Genomic DNA, 27,595 nt, shown 5'->3' on the forward strand with positions numbered 1-27,595 from the left:
TTGGCCCAAAAAAAAATTTATTTTCCTTTAAAATGTACAAGCAAAATTTAGGGTTTGGAGCAGTAGGGAAAACAGGAGATACCAGGGAGCCCATTTTACAGTAGAGATCTGCATCTGACCCCTCTATCCCATACCTTTGCAAAGGAGGGGAGGGGTCAGAACTTTCAGAAGAAAATACATCCTGTGCTGGTGCTGTTTCTGGAGCAGGTCATCCTTTAGGTATAGAACACCACCTCCACCCGAAGACATCAGAACCACTGACTGGTAGAGCCCTTGGAAATCATACAGTCCACCCATCCTCCATCAGACACATGGACACACTGAGGCTCAGGGAAGGGTACATACCCTAGGGCACACACCAAATCAAAAAGATGAAGTCAGGACTAGAACACCTGAGCAGCTTTAGCAGGGGACTGTGGCCACAGGCCTGGATGTGCACAGTAGATCATGAAATACATTAGTCCTATGAATTACCCTGTGCAGAGAAATGGCTGTGGTTGTCAGGGAGCAGCCACTGCTCAGGGACTTCTGACCTCAGTGAAAGGTGACTATGTAAATGCCAGAAACTGGATGGTGGTCATGAACCTCAGGACGTTTTTTTTAGCACCAAATGGTGGAGCTCTCTGCCAGCTCAGCTTCTTGGGGCCTCTCAGGTAAAGATGTTGTTTGAGGACCCCACGCCCATATGAGGGGTGGAGAGGAGAAGCCAGCAGCACTGGGGTGAGCCTTGGCCTACGCCCTTCCTTCTTACCCTTCCCCCATCTTCAGTAAGGCCAAGAGAGGATGTGGGGTATGGAAGGCCAGAATGGTATCTTGTTTCTGGGCAGTGGGCTGCCTCCTCCCAAGCAGGACTGAAGGGTTCAGAATCGCTTTTCCTCAGGCTGAGAGGTTATGAGCAGCTCCTTGTTCCCGAAGTCCCACCAGGCCGTCATGTGGAACGCCATGTTGGTTAAGACAACAGTGTACTCCAGGATGGCAAAGATGGTGTACACTGTTGTGAGGACACAAGGAACAGGACATGGTGAACTTCCAGCTACCCCCTCAGGGGCCTCTTGATAAATCACACCATTAGTCTGCCACAGAGAACACAATGGCAGACAGTCCCCAAGACCATTGCCCATTATCAAAAACATCACTGCTGCCCCGTAGCCACTCATGACCTGTGGATCCTATCCTGGCCTCACCTCCAGCCTCACAATACATGTTGTGCCGAAAGTAGACAGCCAGCGCCGAGAAGAAGGAGATGAAGTTGATGATGAAGAGCCGCTGTTTCCAGCTGTAGGACTTGCGATCCTAGGGAATGGGCTGTCTGATCACTCTGCAGCTTGCTGGGTATGAGAGCGTGGGCTCCCCCTCTCAGCCCTAGCTCCTAAGGACTGGGCCTTATCTGCCTTGGCTCCCACTAGCGGTCATGGAAGGGAGCACAGGCAGGGGCAGCAAGAATGACGAACATGTTCACGTCCCTGCCTCTGGGGGAGTGATGGGCCGAGGAGCAGTGGTATTCCTGCCCCTTCCACTTCAGGGGGATGGAGTATGAAAAGTTACATGGAGTCACCCACCAACCCCACCTCCAAATGCTGTGGGGGAAAAGAAACCCATGTACATGGGTGGGGCGCTGGAATTATGACAGACCAGTCCTCTGACACTGTTCCTAACTCACTGCCGCCTAGATGCGACTCTTCATTCTATCCCCATTTGCAGCCTCCGTCTCTTCTATTCTCCAGTCTCCCACACTACCCAAACACAGTGCTATAGTCCTAGATTCTGACCAACCGCCCTCAGTTTGTTCCCAACCCCCAGCACCAACCCCAGCACCCCTCTGCCAGGGTTCCCATTAGAACTCAGTTCCCACCTCACCATTACCCGAATCCTGAGGACAGATGTCCTTGATTTTCTTCTGGGCTGCCTTGGAGCCCCCGCTAGGGATAGACCGTACCTCCTGACTTACTGTGTGCTTCTTGGTCAACCGCCAGAGAATGCAGGTGAGGAGCATGTGCCCGAGGGATGAGGCAATGAACACAATGAAAGCATTTTCATGGACGGCTGGAGGGAAAGAGGATTGGGAGCCACATTGCAGAGAGTGCCCACACCACTAAGTAGGAAGGTCCGAATGTGGTAGGGGCAGGCCCGTCCCCTCAGGGAACCCTTCCCCACTCCTCCCTCATCCGGGCACCCACTGAAGTCCTCGGAGGAGGAGACGTAAGTGAGCACTAGCAACGCGAGGTTCTCCACGACATTGAGGCCGAAGTTAAGGCGGCAGAGCGGGCGATAGCAGGAACATGGGGAGGTGCAGCTGAGGTAGTGGTTCCAGTAGGCGAAGGCCACCAAGAAGCGAGGCGCCGAGTGCAGGCCGATGCAGAAACGCCACACATAGCGCTGGGGCACCTCCCCGCCGATGGCTGAGCTCACCGAGGGCAGATAATTGGGCACCTAGAGAGTTGTGACCTGTCTGGGCATCTGCCTCTGCCAGCCCCGCCCATGTGGAGAGCCTTCTCTCCATCTGACAAAATCACTCTTGCCTCTGCTCCAGCACCCCCCCTTCCAAGAAGTCCTCCTTCAGATGTCCCCATACCTCTCCCAAAAGACCTCTCCTTCCAGGTCCTAGGCCCAAAGTGCTGGATTCTCATTCCCCAGCTATCCTGGGATTTGTGCAGGAAAATGGTGGGACCTTCTCCATCTCCCCTGCAGACTGGAACCTGCCTGTGTTTGGTCAGTGTGTAGATGGGTTCAGATGCTCTACACCCATAGCTCAGAGCTGTGCCTTCACTAAGACTCTGGGTGAGTTCCAAGACCTCAGATTCAGTCCAGAGGACAGGGATGAGTCACAGACCATCTGAGCTTCCTTAGAACAGTGCTAGATTCACTGCTCAGCTAAGATGTTCCTCAGTCTGCTCCCAGCGCCACTCATTCCTCCAGGCAGGTGTGCCAAGGTGGTAGAACGGCACCCCTACTCTGATCATGATTAAGAAAGTGGGTGGGCTGGGCACGATGGCTCACACCTGTAATCCCAGCACTTTGAGAGGCCGAGGTGGGTGGATCACCTGAGGTCAGGAGTTAAAGACCAGCCTGGCCAACATGGCGAAACTCTGTCCCTACTAAAAAAAAAAAAAAAAAAAAAAAAAAAAAAAAAAAAAAATTAGCCAGGTGTGGTGGCCAGCGCCTGTAGTCCCAGCTACTCAGGAGGCTGATCAGAAGAATTGCGTGAACCTGGGAGGTGGAGGTTGCAATGAGCCGAGATTGTGCCACTGCACTCCAGCCTAGGCAACAGAGTGAGACTCTGTCTCAAAAAAAAAAAGAAAAAAGAAAGTGGGTGCTCCTAACCTGAGGTAGTCTGAGGAAATGACCATGTTCTTGTGCATCTCCACCATCCATCTTAATGCCTGGAACTCCTATTGAAGCCTCAGTCCTTAAAGCTGAGGAAAAAGATAATACACAGCTGCAGGGACTGGTGTCTTGCTTGTTTGAGAGGTGAAAGGATGGGGGATGACTGAACAATGGTTTAGATGGGGACAGGAAAGCCAAAGATGGGAAGAGGCTCTCTTAGACTCCAAGGCCTAAAACAGTGCTTCACAAACTTTAATTACCCATACAACTCACTGGGGGAATTGTTTGAAAATGCAGAAGGCTTGGAACCTGAGGATCTGCATTTTTTAATTTTTTAATTTCGTTTTCCCCCTTTTTGAGACAGGGTCTCACTCTGTCGCCCAGGCTGGAGTGCAGTAGCATGATCATGACTCACTGCAGCCTTGACCTCCTGGGCTCAGGTGATCCTCTCACTTCAGCCTCCTGAGTAGCAGGCTAATTTTTGTAGAGACAGGGTTTCATCATGTGTCCCATGCTGGTCTCAAACTCCTGGGTTTAAGCTATCCATCTGCCTTGGCCTCCCAAAGTGCTGGGACTACAGGCATGAGCCACCTCGCTTGGCCAGAATTTGCTTTTTTTTTCTCTTTTTGAGACGAAGTCTCACACTGTCGCCTAGGCTGGAGTGCAGTGGCGCAATCTCTGCTCACTGCAACCTCCGCCTCCAGGGTTCATGCCATTCTCCTGCCTCAGCCTCCCGGGTAGCTGGGACTACATGCGCCCATCACCACATCCGGCTAATTTTTTGTATTTTTAGTAGAGATAGGGTTTCACCATGTTAGCCAGGATGGTCTCGATCTCCTGACCTCGTGATCCGCCCACCTTGGCCTCCCAAAGTGCTGGGATTACAGACGTGAGCCACCACGCCCGGCCGTTTTGTTTTTGTTTTTGTTTTTGGAGACAGGGTCTCACTTTGGTTGCCCAGGCTGGAGTGCCATAGCACAATCTCAGCTCACTGCAGCCTCTACTTTCTGGGCTCAGGTGATTCTCCCACCTTAGCCTCCCAAGTAGCCACCACCATGCCTGGCTAACTTTTTGGATTTTTTTTTTTTTTTTTTTTTAGTAGCAACAGGGTTTTGCCATGTTGCCCAGGCTGGGCTAGAACTCCTAGACTCAAACAATCCACCCCCCTCAGCCTCTCAAACTGCTGGGATTACAGGCATAAGCCACCACGCCAAGCCAGAATATGCATTTTTTTTTTTTTTTTTTTTTGAGATGGAGTCTTGCTGTGTTGCTCAGGTTGGAGTGCAGTGGCACAATTTTGGTTCACTGCAACCTCCGCCTCCTGCGGTCAAGCAATTCTCCTGCCTCAGCCTCCCAAGTAGCTGGGATTACAGGCGCCTGCTGCCACGCCCAGCTAATTTTGTATTTTTAGTAGAGATGGGGTTTCACCATGTTACGCAGGCTCATCTCGGAACTCCTGACCTCTGGTGATCTGCCTGCCTCGGCCTCCCAAAGTGCTGGGATTACAGGCGTGAGCCACCACCCCTAGCAAGAATATGGATTTTTAAAAGTTTCCAAAACTGTGGAAATGGCCAGTCCATTGCCCACACTTTCTGTGCACTTTTGCAGACCTCCAACGAGGGCCAGGGCAGTGCCAGAGCCCAGCAACCCAGCAAGGGAATGAACTTGCTCTAACTATGGAAGGACAGTCTTCGGAAGTGGAGTTCTGAAGGACCATCATTCCTTTCTTTCAATGAGATGCCAGACTGCTGAGAAGGTGAGCAATGCTGCAGGTGGCTCATAGGGCAGCCCACAGGTAGGCCTGAGGCAAGACTAGCCATGGGGCTTCACAACCACAAAAAAGGAGATGGATTCCCCTCTGCACTGTCAGAGGAAGCTAAATGTAGAACTCTGGGAGAGCAGATGCTGGTCTCAGAGGCATAGCTTGAGATACCATAGCTTGAGACCAGGCTCAGACATGCACTCTGAGTAATGTAAAGGGGCAGCATAGAGGCTCAGGAACTGCACAAAGCTGAGTCTGCATCCCAGCTCTGCCTTTATTAGCTGGGTGATCTTGAGCAAGTCACTTCACCTCTCTGAGCTCCAATTTCCTCAATGGTAAAATGGGTATGACACCACCTACCTTGCAGGGTGTTTATGAATTCTCTTTATTTATTTTTTTGAGACAGGGTCTCGCTCTGTCACCAAGGCTGGAGTACAGTGGCGTAATCTTGGCTCATTGCAACCTCCGCCTCCCAGGTTCAAGTGATTCTCGTGCTTCCGCCTGCTGAGTAGCTGGGACTAGAGGTGCCACCACACGCAGCTAATTTTTCTTTTTTTTTGAGATGGAGTTTCACTCTTGTTGCCCAGGCTGGAGTGCAATGGTGTGGTCTCAACTCATTGCAAACTCCACCTCCCAGGTTCAAGCAATTCTCCTGCCTCAGCCTCCCGAGTAGCTGGGATTACAGGCGCCTGGCCTCTAATTTTTGTATTTTTAGATGAGGTTTCACCATGTTGGCCAGGCTGGTCTTGAACTCCTGACCTTAAGTGATTCACCTGCCAAAGTGCTGGGATTACAGGCGTGAGCCAACATGCCCAGCCATATGAATTCTAAATATAACACGTATAAAACATCTGCAGTATCTGGCATGCAGTAAGTACAATAAGTGATGGCTTTCAGAAGACAAAATTTCCTGTAAAGAATGCAAAAACACTGTGAGCTACATGGCCACAGAGCATGGGAAGGTCTGCTTATGGGTGAGACACAGGAACCTCCAAGTCTCCTTACTTGATTTTTCTGCCTTGCTGTTACTCTGAGTTGAGTTAGTCAGTGTTGCCTCTGCTTCCTGGAATATTCATTCTGAAAACTACTCCCCAATCTCAGCTACTTTAAGGAAAACAGGACCACCATCTAAAGCTTGACTGGGAGAGCCCAAAGGATTCAAGGGCCCTGAACCCTGACCACTGTTGGGAATGGGTATTGGGGAGAAATGATACAGAGTTTGGGGAAAGCCTCAGGAAGAAGAGAGAGTTAGGGCATTGTGGCTGCTGGTCCTGTCTTCATGAGCTTCTCTCAGATTAGGGATGGGGTGGGATTCTAAGAGCAGTGACTGTCTCTTCCATCATGTACACACACACGCACACATACACACAGACACATACACATAATCAGGTACATGTACTCCTACCCCCAGCCCCATTCCCAGCACACAAGTTCCCCACTCACCGACTGCACCAGCAACAAGCAACATCAGGAGCTATGAGAAACTGGGTACGCAGCTCACCCCAAACTTCCCCATGTGCTCAGAGCTAAGAGTACTGAGAGACGGGAGGATAAGCCCTTTCTGATAGGACAGTAGATCAGAAACTCGTATGGTATAAAGCAGGGTTCCCCAAAATCCCCTTTCACAGCACCTCAGATTTCACCGTAAGATTCATTCCTCTTTGGGAGGCTGAGGCGGATGGATCACGAGGTCAGGAGATCGAGACCACGGTGAAACCCCGTCTCTACTAAAAATACAAAAAAATTAGCCGGGCGTGGTGGCGGGCGCCTGTAGTCCCAGCTACTCGGAGAGGCTGAGGCAGGAGAATGGCGTGAACCCGGGAGGCGGAGCTTGCAGTGAGCCAAGATGGCGCCACTGCACTCCAGCCTGGGTGACAGAGCAAGACTCCGTCTCAAAAAAAAAAAAAAAAAAAAAAAAAAAAAAAAAAAAAAAAAAAGATTCATTCCTTTGGCCTCAGGTAAAAGTCCCCCCACATTATAGATGCCTTCTCTAGCTACTCTACTGTCCCCCGCCCCATGCCAACTGCACAAAAACTCCAATTGCTGTCAATACCACTTTCTACACCTCTCTAGACTCCATCCCTCCTCTCCACCCTCACAGTCCGCATCTTGGCTCTGGCTCCCCCAGTAGCATGAGCTACTGCACTAGCCTCTTTATGCCCTACTCTTGCCCCTGACCTTAAAGCTGTTCTCCACTCAGAAGCTAGAATGGTCTTCTAAAGCACAAATCTCCAGCCTACACAACATGGAAAAACCCCATCTCTACAAAAAATATAAAAATTAGCCAGGCATGGTGGCATGCACCTATAGTCTCAGCTACCCAAGGCTGAGGCTGAGGTGAGGAATCACCTGAGCCCAGGAGGTCAAGGCTGCAATGAGCCAAGATCAGGTCACTGTACTCCAGCCTGGGAGACAGAGTGAGATCCTGTCTCTAAACAAATAAATACGTAAAGCACCAATCTGATCATGTCCCTTTCCTGCCTAAAATCTTTCCAAAGCTCTTGATAAAAATTGCCCTCTGGATAATATCAAAAGATGTCGGCCTGGCATTCACAAAGAGCCTTCTTTACCACAAAGCAACAATGTCCCCTCCTCCAAGAAGAAAGTGATCCCCAATGTCCAAGCTGGGTGAAGTGCCTCCTCTGAGCCCCACAGTCACTGTACTCTTTTTTATCGTAATAGGAACTCCAGATCACTGTGTTGTGACAGTCTGTGTCTAAGGACTGACTCTTGTAACAATGAGATGTTAAAGGCAAGTCCACATCTAATTCCATGCCCCTAGCACAGAACCTTTATCCGTGGGCCCCCAGGAAAGGCCTAGTGGACTGATTCTGGGAGATAGAAGTCCATCCAGGTTTCTGGCTAGCAGATCCCTAAGTGGACACAGGTTGTGGGGCCTGGAGCTGCCAGTAGGAGAAACAAAGCTTGAGGACCCGGATCAGAGCTGAGGATGAATCCTCCAAGGTCAGTCCCCGAGTCTGGGCCAAAGCCACTTGTTACATCTCCCATCTTCTGGCCTCATTTTACCTCCTCAGTCCTGGCTTCCTTTCCAATCTGTCTCCTTCCTCTCATGATCTCTCCTGCCCATTCCAATCCCTTCTCTTCCCCTATCACCCCCCTCTAACCCCCAACTCCCTTGCACTGTTATTATTATTTTTTTTTTTTGGCATGATCTTGACTGACTGCAACCTCCGCCTCCCGGGTTCAAGCAATTCTCTTGCCTCAAGCCTCCTGAGTAGCTGGGATTACAGGCACACATCAACATGCCCAGCTAATTTTTTTGTATTTTTTAGTAGAGAGAGGGTTTCACCATGTTGGCCAGGCTGGTCTCAAACTCCTGACCTCAGGTGATTCTCCCACCTCGGCCTCTCAAAGTGCTGGGATTACAGGCGTGAGCCACAGCGTACAGCCTGCTATTTTTTTTTGTTGTTGTTGTTCTATTTTTGAGACAGGGTTTTACTCCTGTCACCCAGGCTGGAGTGTAATGGTGTGATCTCAGCTCACTGAAATGTCCACCTCCCAGCCTCAAGCAATTCTCCTGCCTTAGCCTCCCAAGTAGCCGGGACTACAGGGGCATGCCAGGGCACCCAGCTAATTTTTTTGCATTTTTTGTACAGACAGGGTTTCACCACGTTGCCCAGGCTGGTCTCGAACTGAACTCGAGTGATCCACTGGCTTCGCCCTCCTAAGGTGCTGAGGTTACAGGTGTGAGCCACTGCGCCCGTCATCTCCCTTGCATTTCTATCATCATCTTCCAACTCAGGGAGGACTGTGATTCTATTCTCTCTGAGTCTCCCCCCATGAATTATCTCTGACTCTGACTTACCTACCCTTCCCCCATCCCCTTGTCTCTTTCCCTCTCTCTGACCCTCCACTTCCTCTCCACTATCTAATTCTACCCTAACTGCCACCTCCTGACCTGGCCCTGACCCAGGGGCTGGGGAGCTGGCACTCACCCCACAGTCAGTGGCCACCGTGTACTCAAAGTGGAACACCAGGGACCAGATGATGCAGAAGAAGAAGCCGAACACAGGAAAAGTGATGACCCACCAGACCATGGCTGTGAAGCGAAGCCGGAACAAGGTCCCATCGGGGTCCAAAGGCTGGGAGGCCGCAGAGAACATCCTGCAGGGCGTGGCCTAAGCAGCACGAGGAATACAACTTGGGGCCTGGTAGGACACCTGGGTCTGGGAAAGTGGGGCCTTTTCCAGAGATGGCTCCTCAGAGTATAAGGAAACGCCAGAGCAGAAAGTGTAGAAAAGGCATAAGGGGAAAAGGAAGGCAGTGCAGAGGAGAAGGATCAGAGGGAGATGGGACAGGAGCAGCAGAGACAGGCAGGGTCAGAGCTTAGGAATCCCCTTGGCACAGTGATACTCTGGGTCTACCTCTTGAATAGCCTACAGAAGAGAGGCTCCCGGTGGCTTGGACAGGGAGCTCTGGTGGCCCACCTCACTCTCACAACCCTCATAGCCACTCAGGAGAAGGGTCAGAGGTAGAAAGGTTATTATTCCCATTTCACAGAAGGGGAGACTGAGGCCCAGAACTATGCCAGGATCAAACACCAGGACTAAGGCCTCTTGCCACCTGACAGCTTCAGGTTCTAAGTCAAGGCTTCTTTCAGGCCAACTAACAAAGGACCGTTGGCTCAGAATGGCCAAAGCCCTCCCACTGACCCTGTCTGACCACATTCCTGCTCCTTACCCAAGTTCAACTAGGAACAGAGGGAGTGCCCCAGAGCCTATTTCAATGGGGCCACAGGCTGCCAGCCATTCCACCCCCAGGCTCTGAATGATCCAAGCCTCAGGCCAGCGGTACACTGATCCTAAAATACCAGGTCCCTGTGGAGGCACAGACCTACACCTCCTCCCTCTCTGAGGAGATGCAATGTCACCCAATCCAAGGTTTGGGGGAATCTGAGGGTCATGGAAACCTTCTCCACTGAGCTTGGGCCTGCCGTCCTGGGCCAGACCCAGGAGGCCTCTGTCCAGGTCAGACCCAGACCCAGGGAACTGAGCTTCTTCCAATCCCTTCTCCCTCCTGGCAGACAACTCCCCCTCACAACCCTACTGCCCAAACACCTTGACCCCTCAAGCTGGGCTTCCCTCTGGATCAAGCTGAGGCAGACAGAGATGGCTTGATATTAAAAGGCCTAGGACCCAATCTCCCTTCGGGACTCATACTTCCCTCCACTAAGGAGACCCAGGAATGGGGTGGGGGCCTCATGAAGCAACACTCACACTCGGTGCTGAAGAATCCGGGTCTTGGGTTGAAGGTTGTAGCCAGACTGGGACTATTCTAAGACTGGAAGGTCCCACCCCCTGCTCCTCAGGGCCTGCCCTCCCGCCCACAGTACCCAATTCTCCACACCTGCCCAGGCACACATCCTTCCTAGGATCAACAAGCATATGTCATAAATCCTAGAACACTCTGCAAAGGTAAGAAGTGATAGCGGCTGAGGTCAGCTGGCAGTAGCTTCTTTGCCAGTGATGAGGGCAGGGACCTTTCTGAGAGTTGTGTCCAGGGTCATAGGCAGGTTTCCAATAAGGGAAAGAGAGAAAGCAAAAAGGGATCTGGCCCTTTTTTGTTAGAGCAGGACTGAGAGGGCTTGTTGGGCCTCACTGGAGAAATGGCTAAATCCTATGATGATAGAAGCAGGATACAAAAGAGATCTCGACAAGCCTGAATATGAGATATCAATGTTTAGCCTGTACCTGTGCAGAAACAGCTAACAGCAACTCAGGCTGCATCAACAGAGGTCTAACAGCCAGGAATAAGAATGAATAGTCCTGCTTTTGCCTGTACTGCCCAGGCCACCTGGAGTTCTATACCCAAACCAAGGCCCAGCAGAGAATAGTGACCAACTGGGCCAAGTTCAACGGTACATTCAGGATAGGGAAGAGCCTGGAAACCATTTCCTGGGAAGATTGCCTGAAGGAACTGGATTGCCTGAGCTCAGGAGTTCAAGATCAGCCTGGGTAACACAGTGAAACCCCGTCTCTACTAAAATACAAAAAGTTAGCCAGGCATGGTAGCGTGTGCCTGTAATCCCAGCTACTCGGGGGGCTGAGACAGGAGAATCATTTGAACCTGGGAGGCGGAGGTTGCAGTGAGCCGAGATTGTGCCATTGCACTCCAGCCTGGGTGACACAGTGAGACTCCGTCTCAAGAAAAAAAAAAAAAGAAGAAGATAGACTCAAGGCCCCTCATTACTGTCTTCTTGTCTCTACAGGGCTGACCTGAAGCCACGAGGAGAGAATAGTTCTACGGCAAAGCAGAGCCAGGGCCAAGGCAGAGACTCACTGGAAAGTAAGCACATACTCACTATAAGTAAAAGCTTCAGCCTGGCTAACATAGTGAAACCCCATCTCTCCTAAAAATACAAAAAAATGAGCCAGGCGCGGTGGTGCATGCCTGTAATCTCAGCTACTTGGGAGGCTGAGGCATAAGAATGGCTTGAACCCAGGAGGCAGAGGTTGCAGTGAGCCGAGATTGTCCCATTGCACTCCAGCCTGGGCAACAGAGCAAGACCCTGCCTCAAAAAAAAAAAAAAAAAAAAAAGAAAGAAAAAGCTTGGGCTAGGCACAGTGGCTGAAGCCTGTAATCCTAGCACTCTGGAAGGCTGAGGCAGGAGGATCACTTGAGCTCAGGAGTTGAAGACCAGCCTGGGCAACATAGTGAGAACCTATCTCTATTAAAAAAAAAAAAAAAAAAAAAAAAAAGAGGCTGGGCACGGTGGCTCACACCTCTAATCCTAGCACTTTAGGAGGCCAAGTCAGGTGGATCACCTGAGGTCAGGAGTTCGAGACCAGCCTGGCCAACATGGCGAAACCCTGTCAATACCAAAAATACAAAAATTAGCCAGGTGTGGTGGCGGGTGCCTGTAACCCCAGCTACTAAGGAGGCTGAGGCAGGAGAATTGCTTGAACCCAAAAGGCGGAGGTTACAGTGAGCTGAGATCACGCCACTGCACTCAAGCCTGGGCAACAGAGTGAGACTCTGTCTCAATAAAAAATAAAGAAAATAAAAGAAAAAGGCTAATTATTAGTTATTAAGCTTCCTCAGAACAGGCTACCTGGGGAGGAAGGAAGGTCCCCATCACTGGGGATACGTGAGCAGAGGCAAAGTAATCAATTACAGATATGATGGACCAGCTTGCTTCTTTTATTCCTAGGGCTGGCCATTTCTGGGATACTCTGAGTGGGAAATTCAGAGCAAATATAAAAATTCCAAGGTGGAACCAACACCACAGTCTCAGGGAGTAGGGACAACATACCCCCAGGGTCACAGACCTAGTACTGCTCCAGAGGGACCAAGTACTCCAGCAATTATCTATGTCTTAATTCCCTAACTGGTATGCCAAGAACAGGTAATAGGTATGCAAGGTATGCAATAAACTAGCTAATAGGGTATTGATGCCATTAGCCCTTGGGGTCAGCCACAAGGGGCAGAGCAAACAGCCTAGTCTGTTTAACTCCATATGCCATACAAATATTATAATTTTGCTTGGACTATGATTGACTTATACCATGCCTTCCTTTCCCCAGGGCACTGGGCTAGGGAGTCCTCATCATTTATTCAACCAACACTTCTGGCCAGGCACAGTGGCTCACGCCTATATTCCCAGTGCTTTGGGAGCCGAGGTGGGAGGATTGCTTGAGGTCAGGAGTTCAAGACCAGCTGGGCAACAGTGTGAGACCCCGTCTCCACACACATACACAAAAATTAGCTGGGCATGGTTGTGCATACCTATTGTCCTAGCTACTCAAGAGGCTGAGGCAGAAGGATTACTTGTGCCCTGGTGGTTGAGGCTGCAGTGAGCTATGATCATGCCACTGCACTCCAGCCTAGGCAACATGGTGAGACCTCATCTCCACAATTTTTTTTTAATTAAGCTGAGTGTGGTGGCTCACACCTGTAGTCCTAACTACTCAGGAGGCTGAGGTTAGAAAGACTGCTTGATCCCAGGAGTTTGAGGCTGCAGTGAGCTATGATCATGCCACTGCACTCTGGCCTGGGGGACAGAATGAGACCCTGCCTCTAAAACAAACAAAAAAACCCCAAATACTTTCTCACTCAAATGCAGTGCCTACCCTCAAGGAGATCCCCATCTGGTAGGGAAGACAGACACAAATATGATGTGATAGATAACACAGGGAACCGTGGGCACCCAGAGGTGGGAGTGATTAAGTTAGCCCCAAGGAGGATAGGGAAGACATTTTAGAGCTAGCTGGGCAGGGTTTTGCGGGATGATCAGGAGTGGCTAGTGTAAAAGGAACATCTGATGCATTATCTGAGATAAGCACTAGGTCAGGAAAGGGTAATCCTTCCCTTCAGATCACCTGTTCGCCCTTTTCGTCCAGTTCTTTCTAATAGCTCCCAGCCCTAGGTCTCATCAGATTGGGTGTCCATACCTCAACACCCATGTCAACCCACTGACAAATCAGGAGGGGAAACTCCAGTCACGTGAAGAAAAGAGGTGGGGCTCCACCCCATACTCGCAACCAGAAGCCACTGCTAATCCTAGCCATTTCTCTGAAGCAGATGCTCTTTACATGAAGGGGGGATCCAGCTGGCTGGGGCCTTCAGAACTCTGAGGGACCCCAACGGTCCATGTGCAGAACCTGCCTCTTCTCCACCTAGAGCCCCTAGGCTAAGTTCATTTCCTGCCCTGCCTTCCAACCTGACAGTCTCTTCCTCCTCCTCCTTCTGCTCCTCACATTTCATCATCCTCCCTAAACTACCTTCCCATCCTTCTTCTACCTAGAGCTCTACACTAGCCCTGGGAAGGAGCAGGACAGGAATTATCAACCCTGTTTTATTTTTTAGAGATGGGGGTCTCACTCTGTCACCACGCTGAAATACAGTGAGACAACCATAGCTCACTCCAGCCTCAGACTTCTAGGCTCAAGCAATCCTCCCACCTCAGGCTCCTGAGGAGCTAGGACTACAGGTGCACACCCCCATGCCCAGCTAATCAATTCTACTTCAGACATGAGGAAACTGAGGCTGGGTCTCTGTCTCAGGTAATATAGAGTCAGTAAATGAATTACAGGTATAACAGAGTTTGACACATGTCCCACCCCACTTACTTTGATATCCTAGAGAAAGTGGTCTTACATCTTTCTTCCTGGCCCCGCACCCCATATCCCTGTCTAGAGGGTACAGAGACATCTATGGAATTTTAGAGGCCATGGGACTCACCCCAGGACACATACACAGGTACATAATCAGATCTCCATACAGACAGGCACAGATATAGTCTCTCTCACACACGACCCACTCAAACCCATTATATGGGTCATGACCCTCACAATCACACACACGTATACTGAATCACATTCCTACAGAGACAGGAAAAAGCCCATAGTGCTACATTAAGAGGCCCAAAATACCCTCTAGCCCAATCCTGTTCTCTCTCCACTTCCGAGAAAACCCTGGGGTTCCGGAATCTGCTCTTCTATGAAGTAAGGTCTGCCCTCTGGACAGGGATACGGGGTGTGGGGCCAGGAAGAAAGATGTAAGACTACTTTCTCTAGGATATCAAAGTAAATGGGGTGGGACATGTGTCAAACTCTGTTATACTTGTAATTCATTTACTGACTCTATATCACACTTCAGTGACTCCAGCCTCCAGAACCTCACAGAAGGCAGAGGGAGACTAACCCTTGAGATTTCAATTTGCAGGCATCCCCCCAGCAGCCCCGTATGTTTGATGGGCCCCAGTGGAGAGCTGGCTAATCTTGTTAAAAGATATTCAAGATCTAAAGAAGATCCAGATCGGCCTGAATATGAGGTATCAGTGTCCCCATGCCCTACCCCACAGTGTGTGGCCGTTGTCTCCTTGAAGTGGAAGAGCAGGGACCAGAGGATGCAGAAGAGGAAGGCGACAAGTGGACAGCAGACCGTGACCAGGGCCACCACGGTGAAGCGGAGCCGTACCAGGGTCCCATCCCGATCCAGTGGCAGTGGGACCTGGTACATCTTGTCAGACCTGGGGATGGAGTGGCATGCTGTCAGGGCCCCAGGCAGCAAGGCTGGGACTCAGTGATGAAGTCAGCCCTTGTGCTCAGTCCTAAAATTAGCTGTGTGCTATGGGGTGGGGAGTCTGAGGAGGAAGTCACCTAAACTTGGATAGCTCCTGCCCTGGATGAGGAAGACTGACTCAGAATCCCAAGACAACATTCCACCTCAATCTCAGAGGGAAGACAAAAATGAACCAAATCTGTACTAGGATAAAGCTTGAATGGATTGGGAGAGCTTCTCCTCACTCCTATCTGCCTAACTTGACAGGCCTAGGACTAGAGAAGCTGCTTTAAGTGTCTCTCCTTATTTCAAGAACCAACCCTAAAACCTACCAGTGGATGGAACGGCCCATCTCCTCCCCCAGGCCTTTGAGCCTCAGGCCCAGCCTCCAGGCTTCAAGGCCTCTCATCAGCTCTCATTGCTTCCCCACTGGCCCAGGGCCCTCCTGCACTTTCAGTCTCTTCCCAGGCTCTGTGTGCTCTGTGTGCCCTGTGTGCTCTGTGTGCCCTGTGTGCTCTGTGTGCCTGCACCGCAGACCACAGTGGCAGGGATTCCATGGAAGCTGACAGAACCCTGATCCCCCTGCTTGTCCCAGCCTGCTCCCTCACGTGCCCCGAGGGTGAAAGGCTTTGCAGAATCAGGCCTGGTGCTAGCCTGGGCTTGCTGTTTGCTGGAGAGAGCTGCTTGGTCAGCTTCTGGAGGCTTCCCAGTGCCCAGGGGGCTGTCCACATCACCCTCCTGTGAACAGATGAGGGTTCCTGGGGAATGTGATTTCCCCGTTAGATAAGGGTAGCTACGGTCAGGAACTATAACAAATAAGTGTATACCAACAATCCTAGCCCAGCTCCCCACAGTATACAGAAGGGAAAGTTGGGGCAGGAATCTGCTCATGATCACATAACAAAGAGATACATGTGGGACCCACAAAGAGTTACACACTGCAACTCTGGCCTTCCTTGACCCCTTCCTCTCTGTGTCTGAGCTTGAGACAGAAAGGTCAGGTTAGGACTGGAGTGAGAGAGGCAGAAGAGGCACCTGTTCACAGGAGGAAAAAAAAGGAAAAACCAAATTCTACATAGATGAGGCAGTTAGCCCTATTCGCATTGTAAAGATAGAGAAACCAAGACACTCAGAGAGAGAGAAAAGCTCTTCCTCAAAGCCCTGTGCTGAGCCGAAGGGAAAGGCATCCCTGGAACGTTGGCTTGTTGTTGCCAAGCTAGGGCTGGCTCCAGACACATAAAGAATATACCCTTCTGGGCTCAAAGGCCTTGTCAAATCAAGTCCCAACTCTTCCTGACCCCACCCACAGGACTCTTCCTTTAGTCCCACCCTCAAAAAGAACCCTGATCTCAGTTAGGTTGGCATCCTGGCATTCCAGAACAAGCCAGGTGGCTACGCCTCCACATTCTCACCCATTTTCCCCCAGCTGCCAGGCCTGATCAGGCAGGCTGCTCCAATTGCTCAAGTTCTTCTCCTCCTTTTAGGAGCATCAGGGATCCCAGGGAGCTGGAAATGGCTCTGGTGACCCTCCCAGAAAAAAAGCACATTCCCTGGATCATCCCTAAATGGACTCTAAGTCCCTTAGGGCCCTAGATGGGGAAAATCTTCCTCACTCAACCCAAACCTAGACTCTGCAGTAGCAGTAGCATTAGTCTTCCCTCCCAACAGCCCTCCCTGAAGCCTGCAGCTCTAGATCCCTGAGGAACCACTAGGATTCCCAAATTGAAGACTAGATCTTCAGGGAATGAAGAGGCACTACTCAAATCAGGAGTTGATGAGGAGGTTCAAGGGATAGTCCATTCCAATTCTTGGAGGTATGCCTGGCCTCCCATTTAGCTGTGTGACCTTTGGCAAGCAACTTAACCACTCTAGATCTGTTTCCACAGTTCTGCAACATGGGAATCACATGGTTTAGATTACCTCTAAGGTCCTTCCAACTTGGTCATTATACTCCACACCTCAGGGTGGAGCTGAAGGGCAATTGTTCAGCCTGCAGACAGTTCTACATTCCTCACAGGTACTACTTAGCTGAAAATTGCTTTCTTTGGAGCTACCTCAGCTCCAAAGTCCCTAGAGATCTTCTCAGCCTCGAGTCTGAACCCACATTTACTGAGTGCCTACGGAATACTAGGCCCCCTGCTCTGTACTTGATATACATTGCCTCTTTTAATCTCACCATAATTCTATGAGGTAGGTGCTACAGCCTGTATATTTCCATTTTACAGATGAGGAAACTGAGGCTCAGGGAGGTTCAAAACACTTACTCAAGGCCAAGGCTAATAAATGGCAGAGCTGCCATTCAAAACTAGTCTATGGGGTTCCAACGCCGGGGCCCCATCCTCCCCACCTAGGACTCCTGACCAGGAGGCCCCGCGGAATAAAGAAGGGAGAGCTCAACCCCTGCACACCCGGCCCCATGCTGGGGAGGGAGAAGAAGGGTGCCAGCTCGGCAAGTCCAGACAGCAGCAGTTCCTGGGAAACAAGAGCGTGTGCGATAGGACGGCAGGCACCAGGACTCCCAGAGCGTGGGGCCCGGCCCTGCAGAGGCCGGACCGCGCGGCCAAGCTGCCCTGAGTGGGGCTGCCCGGCAGCCCAGCACACCCATGCCCATACTCACCCACGCGGTGGTGGCGAGATTGCCGGCGGAACCCGGGGGCCCGGGTGGCCCGGGGTCGGGGACTGGTTCTGCGGGCTGGTCAGAGCGCGAACGGCGGGGGCGGGGCCGGCGCTCTCGGGGCGGAACTTACAGAGGAAACTGCGCCCAGATCCTCCGCTGGCTCCTCCCCGCTTCTGGAGACCCCGACCCCTGGCTCTCCTCCTCCATCTGGCGTGTCCTCAAACCATGCTTTACAGCCTGGGTCTGCACCCACTAATTTCGGCTGCGTGAGGGCAGCCGGAAGAGCTCTGGATACCTGAGTTTTAGCATGTTGGATAAGCCACCTTGTCGCCTTACCTCTCAGCTACGTTCCATCACCTGTTGAAAGAACACAAAATTAATTCAACAGGGGCCGGATTTCTCTTTCTCATCGGCGCGTCTCTCCTGCCTCGCACCTCCATTCTAACCGAACTATCCAGCCTCGCCCTTCTGAAACATTAAGCCAGTTTCCTGTCAGCCTTGGCGCCCCTCTCCCAAACTTTGCTCGTCAGGGCGGTTGGGGACATTTCAGCAATGGGAAGAGCACCTTTGCAGGCAGTGAGACCCGGTGAGGAACATCCCAGAAACTCTGGCCTAGTGCTGTTCCCGCCTTTGTTCAGGAGAGGGCGCCCTGTCCTACATAGCGCAGAAGGAGGATTTCCAGCCACCAGCCTTGGGTCTCCCGACAATGAGAGGACTGATCCCCCAAAACCAGCTGCCAGAGTTCCCTCCCTACCCTGACCATGACTGACCCATAAAAGAACTTGAGGGGGACCCCTGGTTCCCTTTGCAAAGACCATCCTACCCCAACAGGGAAGGAGGGTGAAGGGACCAAGAATCCCTCCTGCAAGCACACTGGGGGGTAACAGAGCATCTGCAGCAGGTGGAGGACCTCTAAGCATGCCATAGCTAACATCGCACTTTTCCACTTAAATCCTCACAGCAATAACACATTCTGAGCACCCAGTATACCCCAGGCACTCTTACTTTTTATCTCATTTATTTAATCCTCATAAAAGCCCTGTGAGGGCCAGGCGCGGTGGCTCACGCCTGTAATCCCAGCACTTTAGGAGGCCGAGGCAGGCGGATCACCTGAGGTCAGGAGTTCGACACCAGCCTGGCCAACATGGCGAAACCCCGTCTCTACTAAAAATACAAAAATTAGCTGGGCGTGATGGCACGTGCCTGTAGTTCCAGCTACTTGGGAGGCTGAGGCAGGAGAATCGCCTGAACCTGGGAGGCAGAAGTTGCAGTGGGCCGAGATTGCGCCACTGCACTCCAGCCTGAAGACAGAGCAAGACTCTGTCTCAAAAAAAAAAAGGTCTCATTGTCTTGCCCAGGCTGGTCTTGAACTCCTAGGCTCAAGCGATCCTCCTTCCTTGGCCTCCTAAAGTGCTGGGATTACAGTCATGAGCCACCGTGCCCACGCTGTAAAATGGATTTAGGAGTATCCACACTGGGTGTGGTGGCTTATGCTTGTAATCCCAGCACTTTGGGAGGCCAAGGCAGGAGGATCACTTGAGCCCAGGAGTTCAAGACCAGCCTAGGCAACATAGCGACACCATCTCTGCCAAAAAATTAGCTGGGTGTGGTGGCACACACTTGTACTCCCAGTTACTCGGGAGGCTGAGGTGGGAGGATTGCTTGAACCCTAGAGGCAGAGATTGCAGTCAACTGAGATCATACCACTCCACAACAGCCTGAGTGACAGAGCAAGAACCTGTCTAAAAAAAAAAAAAAAAAAAAAAAAAAAAAAAAAAAAAAGAATATCCACATCATAGGGTTGTTGTATTAGAGGTAATTTAGCAGTGTGCCAGCCATGTGGAAGGTACTCAATACATGATGGTCATTATGATTAGACATGTCAGCTACAGTGTGAACTCGTCCTGAGCTTTTTCTGTATTGTCTGACCTTGGCTGTCACCAACCCTTTCTGAATCTCTTTATTTCACTGTCAGTTTGAAAGACCTCGCCTACCTTGATTTATGTGCGGGAAGATAAAAGAAATAAAAGGAATTCTTGGGCCGGGTGCGGTGGCTCACACCTGTAATCCCAGCACTTTGGAAGGCTGAGGTGAGCAGATCACCTGAGGTCAGGAGTTCGAGACCAGCCTGGCCAACATGACAATACCACATCTCTACTAAAAATACAAAAATTAGCCAGGCCTGGTGGCGGGCACCTGTAATCCCAGCTACTTGGGAGGCTAAAGCAGGAGAATCACTTGAACCCAGGAGGTGGAGGTTGCAGTGAGCCAAGATTGTGCCACTGCACTCCAGCCTGGGTGACAGAGCGAGACTCCACCTCAAAAAAATAAATAAATACAAATTAAAAATAAAAATACAAAATACAAAAATAAAAATAAAGAAAATATTTGTTGGATTGATTTAATGGAACTGGGTTTTGAAGAATGGGCAGTATTTAGACAGGTAAGCAGAGATTGAGGAATTGCTAGAAAGGGGACACAGTGAGCATGGCTGGGGTAGGTATAGAGGCAGGGACATAGACTGCTAAAGACATCCAGCTTTAGACCAAGCTCTGCCACTGCCTCCTGGGAAGCCTCAGGAAAATCAGTGTTCTTCCTGGGTTGAGGAGTTATTCTTGTTCTTCTCAAATATCTTTTTCATGACCAAGATATCCTTCCTGGATGGCTTTAAACCACCCACCCCCAGCTCACTCATCTTGCTCTAGCCTCACTCTGACTCAGATAGCAATTAAATCTTCCCGTTCATCTGCTTGCTTCCCTGTTCATCTAGCTTGGAATGTTCTCTGTTCCTGCCTCCATCTCAGGGAACTCTATCCTTCCTATAAAGGTATTTATTAGCATGACATTTTGGTAAGTTAAGAATGCATGTGGTAATTTCTAGGGAGATCACTAAAATAATACTAATAGGAAAAGAGAATTTAACTTTCAAACCGGTATAGTGGGAAAAATGGGCCAGGCATGGTGGCTCATGCCTGTAATCCCAGCACTTTGGGAGGCTGAGGCAGGCGGATTGCCTGAGGTCTGGAGTTTGAGTCCAGTCTGGCCAACATGATAAAATCTTCTTTCTACTAAAAATACAAAAATTAGCCAGGCGTGGTGGAACGCACCTGAAGTCCCAGCTACTAGGAAGGCTGAGGCACGAGAATCACTTGAACCTGGGAGGCAGAGGCTGCAGTGAGTCATGATCGTGCCACTGCACTCCAGCCTGGGCGACACAGTGAGACTATGTCTCAAAAAAAAAAATATATATATATATAGCAGTAAATTCATTAAATGCATTAGACTAAATGTTCTGGTTAAAAGCCAAAGTATTGGCTGGGCACAGTGGCTCAGGCCCATAATCCCAACAATTTGGGAGGCCAAGGCAGGTGGAACATTTAATGTCAGGAGCTTGAGACCAGCCTGGCCAACATGGTGAAACCTCATCTCTACTAAAAATATAAAAATTAGCCTGCTGTAGTGGTAGAAGCCTGTAATCCCAGCCACTTGGGAGGCTGAGGAACGAGAATTGCTTGAACCTGGGAGGCGGAGGTTGCAGTGAGCCAAGACTGCGCCACTGCACTCCAGCCTGGGTGACAGAGTGAGACTCCATCTCAAAAAAACAAAACAAAAGTGGCCAGGCGTGGTGGCTCACGCCTGTAATCCCAGCACTTTGGGAGGCCAAGGCAGTTGGATCATGAGGTCAGGAGATCGAGACCATCCTGGCTAACATGGTGAAACCCCATCTCCACTAAAAAAAAATACAGGGCCAGGTGCAGTGTAATCCCAGCACTTTGGGAGGCCGAGGTGGACGGGATCACCTGAGGTCGGGAGTTCAAGATCAGCCTGGCTAACATGGTGAAACCCTGTCTCTACTAAATATACAAAATTAACTGGGCATGGTGGCGCATGCCTGTAGTACCAGCTACTCGGGAGGCTGAGGCAGGAGAATCACTTGAATCCAGGAGGCAGAGGTTGCAGTGAGCTGGGATCACTCCACTGCACTCCAGCCTGGGTGACAGAGTGAGACTATCTCCAAAAAAAAAAAAGAAAAGAAAAGAAAATACAAAAAAAAAAAAAAAAAAAAGCCAGGCACGGTGGCAGGCTCCTGTAGTCCCAGCTATTCAGGAGGCTGAGGCAGGAGAATGGCATGAACCCGGGAGGCAGAGCTTGCAGTGAGCCGAGATGGCGCCCCTACACTCCAGCCTGGGCGAAAGAGCCAGTCTCCATCTCAAAAAACAACAAAAAAACACAAAGTATTGTGCCCATGTCATAGACAAGGAATTGGGGCAGAGAAGAGTTAAATAACTTAGGCAAGATATAAAAAGTAGCAGATCTACAACTTGAACTTAGCTCTGACTCCAACTCTGCTGCTTCTCTGGAAGGAAGTCTTAGCCTTCCACAATTCTGCAGTCCTCACAGGTCTGTCTCCTCCCTAACCACCAATCTTTCATGGCTGCATACAGTGAGTTCTCAAGCCATGTGTATGAGATTGGGGCTCCTAGGACAAAGCTGGACTTTCCTTGGCCAGAATAGTGTTGAGCTGTGGACATCTCTGGGCTCATGATGTCCAGGACAAGGCTTGGCTCCAAAAGGGTTTGTAAGCATGCATCAAACTCCTCGTCTTTAGAATGGAAGAAGGAAGATGATGATACCTAAAAGAGGTGTTATCAGAATTTAGACAGAGTAGGAGTGTGGGAAGGAACCCCTGGCTTCACAAAGATGTCCTTCCCCAGCCAGGAATCCTGGGAATGATGAGCCATGAGCCACTTGCCTATCAAAGTACCCAACAACGTATCTTTAGAAATCACCAAAGTCACAGGAAATTCTTCCCTGGAGTATTCCTCATCCAGTACGTGTTCCTCCAGTCTTTCTGCAAGTATGCACTATTTTCCTGCCCACCTACTTGTACTTTGGACTGAATGTACTCATTTGCTTACTCATTCGAGACATTTCTTTCAGAACCATTTTATAACCAAAAAAAAAAAAAAGAAATAAAAGAAAAAAAGACATTTCTGAGTCCTCTTTCAGTGTCAGAATCCATGTCTTAGAATATTTAGAATGGGAACTCAACATTTTTATTTATTTATTTAGAGACAGAATCTCCCTCTGTCACACAGGCTGAGGCTAGAGTACGGTGGTGCAATCTTGGCTCACTGCAACCTCCACCTCCCGGGTTCAAGTGATTCTCCTGCCTCAGCTTCCCGAGTAGCTGGGATTACAGGTGTGTGCCACTACACCTGGCTAATTTTTTTTATTTGTAGTAGAGATGAGGTTTCGCTGTGTTGGCCAGGCTGGTCTTGAACTCCTGATCTCAGGTGATCTGCCCGCCTCAGCCTCCCAAAGTGCTGGGATTACAGGAGTGAGCCACAGTGCCCAGAAACTTTTTTTTTTTTTTTTGAGATGGAGTCTCACTCTGTTGCCCAGGCTGGAGTGCAGTGGCACGATCTTGGCTCACTGCAAGCTCCGCCTCCCAGGTTCACGCCATTATCCTGCCTCAGCCTCCTGAATAGCTGGGACTACAGGCGCCTGCCACCGCACCCGGCTAATTTTTTGTATTTTTAGTAGAGACGGGGTTTCACTGTGTTAGCCAGGATGGTCTTGATCTCCTGACCTCGTGATCTGCCTGCCTCGGCCTCCCAAACTGCTGGGATTACAGGCTTGAGCCACCACACCTGGCCGGGAAACATTTTTAAATAATGCAAACAATACCATTTATTGAGACCTTATGTGTGCCAGGTACTATGCTAAGTGCTTTAAATGTATTCTCTCATTTAATTCTCACTATGACCCTGTAAGGCAAATGTGGTTGTTATGCCCATTTTAAACAAAAGAAAATTGAGGTTCAGAGGGATTAGGAAATTTGCCCAAATTTCTTTTTCTTTCCTTTCTTTTTTTTTGGAGAAAGACTTTCACTCTTGTTGCCCATGCTGGAGTGCAATGGCGCCATCTCAGCTCACCGCAACCTCTGCCTCCCCAGTTCAAGCAATTCTCCTGCCTCAGCCTCCCAAGTAGCTGGGATTACAGGCATGCACCACCACACCCGGCTAATTTTTTGTATATTTAGTAGAGACAGGGTTTCACCATGTTGGCCAGGCTGGTTTCGAACTCCTGACCTCAGTTGATCCACCTGCTTCAGCCTTCAAAAGTGCTGGGATTACAGGCGTGAGCCACCGTGTCCGGCAGGAAATTTGCCTAAATTTCTTTCTTTTTTTTTTTTTTTGAGACAGCGTCTCACTCTGTGGCCCAGAATGGAGTGCAGTGGCTTCATCTCAGCTCACTGTAACCTCCACCTCCCAGGTTCAAGCAATTCTCCTGCCTCAGTCTCCCAAGTAGCTGGGACTACAGACACGTGCCACCACGCCCAGCTAATTTTTTTGTATTTTTAGTAGAGACGGGGTTTCCCTGTGTTAGCCAGGCTGGTCTCAATTTCCTGACCTCGTGATCCACCCGCCTCGGGCTCCCAAAGTGCTGGGATTACAGGTATGAACCATCCTGCCTGGCCCAAATTTCCTAATTAAATTAAACTGAATTACATTAAATTAATAAATAAATTTAAACTGAATTAAATTAAATCTGCATCCAGATTTAAACCAGGGTTCTCTGACTCAAAGTCCAACACTTCTACTAATCCCCAACTGAAGAAAATAATTCACTCATTCGTGCATCAAATATCTACTGTGTACCTACTATGTGCCCTGCCTTAGGGACACCAAAATAAGTCAGTAGAGGAGAAGCTTAAAAATAATTGGGCTTGGAGGCTGGGCGCAGTGGCTCACGCCTGTAATCCCAGCACTTTGGGAGGCCAAGGCAGGCGGATCACGAGGTCAGGAGATCAAGACCATCCTGGCTAACACAGTGAAACCCCGTCTCTACTAAAAATACAAAAAATTAGCCAGGCGAGGTGGCGGGCGCCCGTAGTCCCAGCTACTCGGGAGGCTGAGGCAGGAGAATGGCGTGAACCCCGAGGGGCGGAGCCTACAGTGAGCCGAGATTGCGCCATTGCACTCCAGCCTGGGCGACAGCGAGACTCTGTCTCGAAAAAAAAAAAAAAAATTGAGCTTGGAGATTAAAGGGCAAGAAATCAAATGTTCTAGAGGGCAGTTATGAAGCTACTGTAACTATCTAGGGAGAGTTAATGACTTTCTAAAGTCCAGCAAAGGCAAGGAAGTGTGGTTGTAAAGGAGGGGTGTTTTGGATGGAGGAGTTGGGGGAAGATGGCTGCAGTCAGAAGTTTAAAGTAACTTTACTATTTGGCCAACCATATATTGATTTTCTTCCTTCAAGTATCTACTGAGCACCTACAATGTACCATGTTTCTTCCATCCACTATCTTATTCCATCTTTACAACCCACCACTTTTTTTTTCCCCCAGTCGGAGTCTCCCTCTGTTGCCCAGGCGGGAGTGGCGTGACTGTAATCACAGCTCACTGCAACTTTAACCTCTTGGGCTCAAACGATCCTCCTACTTCAGCCTCCCAAGTAGCTGGGACTACAGGCGCTTGCCACCACACCTGGCCTGGGCTAATTTTTTGTATAGGTGGGGACTCACTACGTTGCCCGAGCTGGTCTCGAACTCCTGGGTTCAAGTGATCCTCCTACCTTGAACTCCCAAGTGCTGGGATTACAGGCATGAGCCACCACTCCTAGCTTCCCATTTTTTAAACAAACAAATAAATCAATTATCTCCAATCTCTTGCCATCACCAAAAACCCATATGGCTTTAAACTCATTTACATTTTAGTTAAAGCCCATTTCAATTTTGCATTCATGTCTCACAAAGAGGTGGTGGTGGAGGTTTTTTTTAAATTTTTTTTGAGATCACTCTGGAGCGCAGTGGCAGGATCTCCGCTCACTGTAATCTCCGCCGCCCTGGTTCAAGCAATTCTCGTGCCTCAGCAAACCAAGAAGCAGCTGGGATTATAGGTACCCACCACCATGCCTGATCAATTTTTGTATTTTTAGTAGAGACAGGGTTTCATCATGTTGCCCAGGCTGGTCTCGAACTCCTGGCTTCAAATGATCTGCCCGCCTCGGCCTCCCAAAGTGCTGGGATTACAGGCGTGAGCCACCAGCCCGGCCAGTATACACTTTGCTTTCTGAGCACAGCTCCTGCTATGAGACTCTCAGTCATTAAACGGGTCTAGTTTCTAGAAAATGCCCACCTTTCACTCTTTTTTTTTTTTTTTTGAGACGAAGTCTCGCTCTGTCACCCAGGCTGGAGTGCAGTGGCGTGATCGTGGCTCACTGCAAGCTCCACCTCCTGGGTTCACGCCATTCTCCTGGCTCAGCCTCCCGAGTAGCTGAGACTACAGGCACCTGCTACCACGCCCGGCCAATTTTTTTGTATTTTTAGGAGAGACAGGGTTTCACCGCATTAGCCAGGACGGTCTCGATCTCCTGACCTCGTGATCTGCCCGCCTCGGCCTCCCAAAGTGCTGGGATTACAGGCATGAGCCACCGCGCCCGTCCCACCTTTCACTCTTGTAATATCAGTCTTCCGCTCTGGGCTAGGCCCCAGGAGGACTTCCAAGAGCCCAAGGCACAGAAAACCGAGGGTATATAATAGGATACAAAGTGACAACGCTTTAACAGAGGCCTGCCCAAGCATTAGCTCAACTCGCTGGGAAAGCTTGGCAAATGTATCACTGAGAAGATGGGAACATTTGAAATACCCGTCCTTTAAGAATAAGTAGGGGGTTGGCTGGGCGCGGTGGCTCACGCTTGTAAGGCCAGCACTGTGGGAGGCCGAGGCGGGCGGATCACCTGAGTTCCGGAGTTCGAGACCAGCCTGGCCAACATGGCGAAACCCCGTCTCTACTAAAAATACAAAATTAGCCGGGCGCGGCGGCGAGTGCCTGTAATCCCAGCTACTCGGAAGGCTACGACAGGAGAATCTCTTGTACCTGGGAGGCGGAGATTGCAGTGAGCCGAGATCGCGCCACTGCACTCCAGCCTGGGAGAAAGAGGGGACAGAGTAAGACTCTATCTCAAAAAAAAAAAAGTAAGAGTTCATGGGCAAGGTGGCTCACGTCTGTAATCCCAGCACTTTGGGAGGCCGAGGCGGGTGGATCACTTGAGGTCAGGAGTTCGAGACCAGCCTGACCAACACGGTGAAACCCCCGTCTCTACTATAAATACAAAAATTAGCTGGGCCTGGTGGCGGGCGCCTGTAATCCCAGCTACTTGGGAGGCTAAGGCAGGAGAATCGCTTGAACCCGGGAGGCAGAGGTTGCAGTGAGCAGAGATCGCGCAGCTGTACTCCAGCCTAGGCGACAACGCGAGACTGCATCTCAAAAGAAAGAGAAAAAAAAAAGAAGTAGGGGTTCTCCACGTGCAGCTGGGAAAGACGTTCCAACAATCCTCATTTGTACCAGGCCCTTTGGTGGGCCAGTCCCTTAGGGCATCTCTAATGCTCCTAATGTCTATCCTAGAAATTCAGGGAAGGAAAGAATGTGCTGGGGCAAGCATGGGTCAGGAGAGAATAGAGTCAGGATTTAGGGCCCTGAAGCAGCCTCAGGCAAACTCTTGGACAGACAGACCTTCCAAAAGGGCCCTCAGGCTCCGCACGTGGTCTGGGAAGGAAGTGCGGGGCAGAGGGACTAGGAAGCCTTCCCAGCAACGCCCGCGGACCGGGGCAAGGAAGGGGTCGAATAGTTACCATGCCATTCTGGGGCCGTCCCTCTGATTGGCCCGAGCTCCCTCAGCCCGAGTCGCAGCGCTCCAAGGAAGGGGGCGGAGTCTCTATGTTGCGTCACCACTCTTCCCGACACCCCGCCGGTGCTTCCCAATCTAGCCATTCACAAGCCCACTTCGAGAGGCCCTGTGTGACGTCACGACACGCTCCCGCCAACCGCGGCGGCGAGGGGCGGGACTCCACGGCCCTCTCA

The 27,595-nt window shown here is 50.4% G+C and overlaps 1 protein-coding gene across 14 annotated transcripts; it reads right to left on the bottom strand.

Annotated features, from left to right (window-relative positions):
* PGAP2 (post-GPI attachment to proteins 2) lies at positions 1-27,591 on the bottom strand. Of its 14 annotated transcripts, none has more exons than XM_055282787.2 (8): positions 27,364-27,591; positions 18,063-18,081; positions 14,903-15,077; positions 9,043-9,225; positions 2,178-2,430; positions 1,937-2,043; positions 1,185-1,293; positions 1-991 (listed from the first exon to the last, which is right to left on the bottom strand). In XM_055282787.2, the coding sequence occupies exons 1-8, from the start codon at positions 27,503-27,505 to the stop codon at positions 861-863; spliced, it is 1,119 nt and encodes a 372-aa protein (XP_055138762.1). In that variant the 5' UTR covers positions 27,506-27,591; the 3' UTR covers positions 1-860. The 14 variants fall into 14 exon arrangements, 12 of the variants coding, with proteins under 12 accessions (XP_055138762.1, XP_063497343.1, XP_055138766.1 ...); XM_063641273.1 differs by having other exon boundaries at positions 1,853-2,043; positions 18,063-18,083; positions 27,367-27,520; XR_010121330.1 differs by lacking the exons at positions 9,043-9,225; positions 18,063-18,081; positions 27,364-27,591 and adding an exon at positions 17,727-18,056 and having other exon boundaries at positions 1-346; positions 752-991; positions 1,949-2,043.
* Between the last annotated feature and the right edge of the window lie 4 nt (positions 27,592-27,595).

The sequence above is a fragment of the Symphalangus syndactylus genome, chromosome 6, assembly GCF_028878055.3.
Source record: "Symphalangus syndactylus isolate Jambi chromosome 6, NHGRI_mSymSyn1-v2.1_pri, whole genome shotgun sequence".
In the NCBI taxonomy this organism is placed as follows: Eukaryota; Metazoa; Chordata; class Mammalia; order Primates; family Hylobatidae; genus Symphalangus; species Symphalangus syndactylus.

Bases quoted from the DNA above. Each gene is read 5' to 3' on its own strand.
- PGAP2 (XM_055282787.2), bottom strand. From the start codon at position 27,505: ATGGCTAGATTGGGAAGCACCGGCGGGGTGTCGGGAAGAGTGGTGACG. The intron at 2,431-9,042 runs GTGAGTGCCAGC...ACAACTCTCTAG, and splicing joins CGGTGGCCACTGACTGTGGG to GTGCCCAATTATCTGCCCTC. The intron at 2,044-2,177 runs GTGGGTGCCCGG...CTTTCCCTCCAG, and splicing joins CTCCTCCTCCGAGGACTTCA to CCGTCCATGAAAATGCTTTC.